This window comes from Vidua macroura, chromosome Z (genome assembly GCF_024509145.1).
Source record: "Vidua macroura isolate BioBank_ID:100142 chromosome Z, ASM2450914v1, whole genome shotgun sequence".
Taxonomy (NCBI): domain Eukaryota; kingdom Metazoa; phylum Chordata; class Aves; order Passeriformes; family Viduidae; genus Vidua; species Vidua macroura.
The window spans coordinates 46,554,721-46,560,720 of NC_071611.1; the positions used below are offsets into that span (position 1 = coordinate 46,554,721).

Below are 6,000 nucleotides of genomic sequence, written 5' to 3' on the forward strand. Positions count from 1 at the left end.
TAATTTATTTTTGCTGTTATGTCTTTTGTACAGCAGTAACAAGAAACACAGCTATTAAATGATTTGCTGCAATCTTGCCTGAAGTAGGAACATTAACTCTCTGACTAACATTAACCACTTCCCATCTAGTTAGTCTTAAGATACTTGGTGCATTGTGATTAGAGGTGTGGCATTCTATGAACTATCTTCTTTACTTTGAGGGTGACTGAGCACTGAAACACACTGCCTGGAGAAGTTGTGGAGTTGTCTTCTCTGGAGATATTCAAAACCCACATGGACAGAATCCTGTGCCACTTGCTGTAGGTGAACCTGCTTTAGCAGAGAGTTTGGACTAGATGATCTCCAGCGGTCCCTTTCAACCCGCACCATTCAATGATTTTGTGATCTTTACATGTCCAAAGTGGAACTGCCAGTAATACTTCAAAAAATTTTATTTTTACGCTCTGCTTCAAAGCCTAGTATTAGAGGGAAAAAATCTTGTCATTAGAGAAAGAAAAACAAATTTCTACTTAAAGTCTGTTATACAGATTTAGTTTTCATTTTTCTCTCCTGTATTTCTGGGACTTAGGTATTTCCACAGGTGGACGGGTAAACCCTCGAGAAGGAATTGTGCTTCACTCTACAAAACTCATTCAGGAGTGGAGCTCTGTGGATCTCAGAACTCCTATATCTGATGCTTTGCACCTGCCAGTCTGGGTGGACAATGATGGAAACTGTGCTGCTCTAGCAGAGAGGAAATTTGGTCATGGAAAAGGAATAGAAAATTTTGTAACACTGATTACTGGTACAGGTGTGTATGTCGTAGTTCAATGACACCCAAAGTCCAGCATCATCACTTAGAGGCTCAGGTGTTCTATAGGCATAAACATTACCACTATGCCTGGAAAACCAAAACTTTTTTTGCTACACCATTTGTTTGGTTTAAGGTGTTTTTTAATATATTCAGGCAAATAAAACCACTTCAATAGTTTAGACTTTTTGATGAAAGAAGTTCTTCTGGTACTGCTACACAGGCAATTAAGGAAAATCTGAGCAACTTCAACTAGAATAATTTTGCATTTTTCAGCTTTATAGCTTAATTCTCTTTCAATTTTAGAAATACAGAATATGTATCTAGAAGATAAGCAATATAAGAAAGTATGCTTAAATCTCAAATGCAAATGTGAGGTAACTTTTCTCATTTGCTAAGTATATAGTCCTTTAGATGGTGGCAGTAAGAACTAGCTGATGAATCTACACCCAGTTTGGGAAGGGGCAGCAGATACCTGCACATTTATCTGTTCTGGCCATTTAACACGCAGGTTTAACTGTCTAAATACAAAAATGCAAGATTTTGAGGCCAATTTGGATAGTTTTCTGTGTAAAGAGCATGACTCACAAGCTTAAAAGATCTGTCATAGTTCAGTACCATCCATAGGTTTAAAAAAAAAAATACAAGCATTATATATCATTTTGTGCCATATATGAATAGGAGGGAGCTATGAGCTTGTCTATTATGCATTTCAAAACACTGAACAAATTATTTTATCTTGTATATATCAGAATAAGCAAATATCAGTGTCTTGTAGAACTGAGGCCTTTAGAAACTGTTGGGGAGCAGGGGGTGTTTGTCTTTTTTTAAACAAAAGAAGTCTTAATATCTTTGCAGGAATTGGAGGTGGAATCGTCCATCAACATGAATTGATCCATGGCAGTTCTTTCTGTGCTGCTGAGCTTGGGCACATTGTTGTATCCTTAGATGGACCAGAGTGCCTGTGTGGCAGCCAAGGATGTATAGAAGCATATGCCTCAGGAATAGCGTTACAGAGAGAAGCTAAGAAACTGCATGATGGTATCTATTTACTCTGGGTTTGAAAACACAGTTACTAAACTGCAGTATAGGAAGCCATTTTCAAAGAAGGTATTAAGAGAAAGTAAATGTGCCTTCTTTTTTCTAGGAGGAGACAAGAATAGGTGCACAGGCAGCCTGCATAATACAGATCTTTTTCAGTAGCAAGGAACATTTGGAACCAGTGGTCTCAGAATTCCCAGAAGCACACAGTCGAGCTTGTCTCTTCTTTTTAAGCTTCACATAAACTAATCTGTCGGGCATTCTGTGACATTTAGTTTCACAGTGATTGTCTTTCAGCAAAAGTTTCTCAGTCTTAAAGAAGTTTGAGAATATTTATATTTTATTTATTTTTGAGTCTAACAAGACTAATGAATTACCACACTCTAACTGTTCGAGTTTGATTCTCTGCTTCTGCAGGTAGTGTCCTGAATAATACAGATACGATTATTTCAGCTAAACTCAGGGTTGGACACATTGTTCAGGATTCAGTATACAAGTAAAAGAGATGGAAATATTTTAATTGCCTATTTTTTCACCCTCTGACTTTTTCACCCTCTGCCACATTATCATGTTTTGCTCTTGGCTTTCTCTCCTTTTCAGATGATCTGCTTTTAGTAGAAGGAATGTCAATGAAGGAGGAGGAGATTGTTAGTGCTGCACACCTTATTCAAGCAGCTAAACTTGGGAATACAAAAGCAGAGAGCATTCTCAGAACAGGTGAGAACATAGTCCAGAGGGTGAAACACTTCCATGATTGTATTTTAGGAGGTACAGAAATGGTAATGCACGGTAACACTACAAGAATCCTGTACATGTTGAGGCCCTCTCAATATAGAAATTACTTATGGTAATGAGATTTAAAATATAAATGTTGGAAAAAATATCAGAAGTGTTAAAAGTATCTGTTCCAGTTAAAAAAAAATATTAAAAGGCTCTACAAAGATGAGTTTAAAAAAGAAGTCTCAACATTATCATAATGGAAAATTCTGGGACATTTCATTGTAGGCAAGTGAACGGCTGGTCTGAGGTAGCAAAGGCAATTTAAGTTACGTGTTACTTTACATGGAGGATTTTACTGGTTTACTTGTTTTAAGAATAGTCCTCCCTCATACATACCACTAAGGTGGTAGAGCGATGCTTTCCTATTTTCTCCTTGCTTACAAGCATGCTTAATGCCTTGTTTTGTCTTTTCACATCCATAATGTTGAATAACGCATTACTGTGCAAAAAAATTTGCCTTTTCTTTTTTCCTTTTGAAAGAAAATGTAATAGCAAGACACATATTGCCTAATAACATAAAACAAAACACTTTACTGACTTTCCAGTGTTATTTGCTGCTAACAGAACTGCTTCAACTACTAATGCCAGAATTGCTCTGAGTATTCTACTCAGTTTCTTTTTACTTCATCTTTTCAGCTGGGACTGCACTGGGCCTTGGCGTTGTGAACATTCTACACACCATGAACCCGTCTCTTGTGATCCTTTCTGGAGTTCTAGCTAACCACTATGTTAATGCTGTCAAAGATGTGATAAATCAACAGGCGCTGTCCTCTGTTAAAACAGTGGATGTGGTGGTCTCAAATCTAGCAGATCCTGCTCTTCTCGGAGCTGCTAGCCTGGTACTGGATTATACTACACGTAGAATATACTAAAGAATTACAGAAGAATTAGAGAATTGGACTATTCAAATTCCTAATGAGTGGAGGGAATACTTTGCCCCAAACTTTTCTTTGATGAGAGCAGCTAATGAATCAAAGTAGTGTTCTGAGTAACTAGTGACTACTTTAGCATTTCCTAATTAAGGTATTGTCTTTTTGTATTTTTCCTAAATTTCAGCTGACTTCATTGGAAGTAATGTGCAATTCTGGTTTTTTAATCACCTCTGTTGTTAAGCCTATACATTACTTTTGAGTGTGGCTGAATTATTTATGAGCATCTCTTGCTGTATGGGGATAATGTGTATGGTGTGTAAAATTATTACAACTCTTGGGGATCCATATCTCATTTCCCACTTATGTGAAATGAGACATTTACCAGCTTTTCAGTTTCCAGGATTCCATCCACAAAGTAAATATGATGTAATCACCAGTAGCAGGTAGTAATTTCAGTGGGTGGAAATGAGGGCCTCTAGAATTAAAAAAGGCTACACTTAGAAATTCCTTTTCATGAAGGACTTGGTAGAGGCAACCAAGTTTATTTATTAGATAATCTCTAAAGGCCAGTGTCCAATTCTAGAAGCTTTGCATATGAAGGAAAAAACCTACAGTTTAATCAGCTTACAGACTGCAGAGGAGTCCAAACAAACTGATAAGCAGTTGCAGTGATGCAGTGAGCATCTTTGTTTTCTGGCTATGACCAATAGTAAATTGTTTGAATTTTAATCTCGGGGGATAGCTCAAGAGACTGAATCTACTGCTTTCAGTGAGGGGGGCTGCTTATTCTTTGGTAGCCAGTTAGCTGAAATGCAGCCACATGGCACAGCTAATCATAAAGAATCTACCTTTCACTGCAGAGTGACACAGTGCATCTCAGCTATTCGCGTGGCTGCAGGTGCAATGTTCTTGTCCTGCTTTCGCCATCAGCTTTCAGGATGGAAAGTCAAATCTGACCCTTATCCTTGCCTTCAGAGCATTCAGAGGCCTAGGGGAAAAGTATGTCAAGTACCAGTGAAGGCTTGCCTAAGTAAGCTGTGGTTTGTATTTCTTTAATGAGTCCTTGATATACAGTGCTGTCTTTATCCAGCTCCCTTTTTAGCATACTTTCAAGATGCTGGAGAAATTGAAAAACCTATCAGCTATCTGTCAGCTAATCCAGAAAGATAACTCTGGAGGAACAGTCAGAAGACTATCCTGTCCTGAATTTAATTACCTATTTTGAATCTAACTCAACCACTGTTACTCTCAGGAGTCCAGTAATGTGTCAATACAGGGGCTATTTCCACACTTGAACTTCCCCTCCAATTAAAATGAAACAATCTTCTGCTATATAATGAACTTTGAGTGAATAGTTCACTCGCTAATTCTGGGATATAATCTATACAGGTTGTCTTTACTTCACCCTCTCTTCCACAAGGAATGCTGACTGGTAACTCACATATTCAGCGCAGATTTTAGGACCACCACCAGATCTCCCTTCTAATGTATCCAGGAACAATCATGCAGCCTCTATACCATTGGCAAATAACTGGTTGCCAAGTTATACTAGGCTTTATGTAACCAAGGAGTTTTAGTTCCTTTCCCTACACATCTTTGTTTGCTTGATGATTCCCATTACCTTCAATACCAGAGCATTAGCTCTATGAGCAGGTCAAAGAGAAACTGGCATTTCTCTGCAGTGACAGTAGCTCAGATCAGGAGTATGGAGGTTCTAACAGTGATGAGGCGTGTCATTTGATCTTTCCATCCTCAATTATCACAAGGAATGCCTAGCTGGAATGCCTGGCTAAAAGTGGGACCAGGCTTTTGCTTTCCAGACCCTCTGAAGCTTTGTATTTCTGGTATCTCAGACTCAAAATCTTTTTCCCTAGCAGCTGAAGGGAGGGTGCAGGCACAGAAAAACCACAACAGACTAAAACACAGTTGAAATGTTCTACACCTTTAACATCATGTTAAGAAAACGATTCTTCACATGCTTTTGAAAATGCTTTTTTTTTTTTTTTTGTCAATTGACTAAGAACTTGCTGCATATGTACAAGCAGTTTATAAAATCAGAAAGAATAAAAAATCATGTTTAATAGCATAATAGTGGTTTTGTTTGTCTCTCCTTACCCTGTACAGAAGCATCCTTTGAACTTCAGGTACTTTAATGTGGACCAGAGCTTTTATGGATATCAGCCCCCTGTTGTATCCAGTCCCAGAAGGAGCATCAGATGTTCACAGAATATCTGCAGCAATGTGCTTACTTGATGTGGTCCAATGTCCTTTAGAACAGCCCATACCATCAAGTTTAGTTATTCAGTATTTTGAATCTTTGATATGCCACCCAGACACTTGGAAATAGTAAATTCATTAGTTTTCTGGTGGTCTTGAAGCACTGTCCTTCCTCCATTTAATTGTAACAAAATTGTCAAAAACTTGCAAACGTATTATCAATGGAAGCAATGGCTATTTTGTATTAAAAAAACACAACACAGAGTAAGGTGCAGACGGAATTTACACTTGGATTCAGTG

General features: G+C 38.0%; 1 protein-coding gene across 4 annotated transcripts in view; it reads left to right on the forward strand.

Moving 5' to 3' along the window:
• The window catches only part of GNE (glucosamine (UDP-N-acetyl)-2-epimerase/N-acetylmannosamine kinase), a 34,631-nt gene extending 28,967 nt beyond the window's left edge, over nucleotides 1-5,664 (forward strand). For 3 of the 4 annotated variants that reach the window (XM_054003738.1, XM_054003741.1, XM_054003739.1), the window contains 4 exons: nucleotides 569-790; nucleotides 1,649-1,831; nucleotides 2,432-2,548; nucleotides 3,248-5,664. In XM_054003738.1, coding sequence (XP_053859713.1) covers nucleotides 569-790; nucleotides 1,649-1,831; nucleotides 2,432-2,548; nucleotides 3,248-3,483 — 758 coding nt within the window. In that variant the 3' untranslated portion in view covers nucleotides 3,484-5,664. The remainder of the gene's footprint in view (nucleotides 1-568; nucleotides 791-1,648; nucleotides 1,832-2,431; nucleotides 2,549-3,247) is intronic. The other variant, XM_054003740.1, reaches the window with a different exon arrangement.
• Nucleotides 5,665-6,000: the final 336 nt, after the last annotated feature.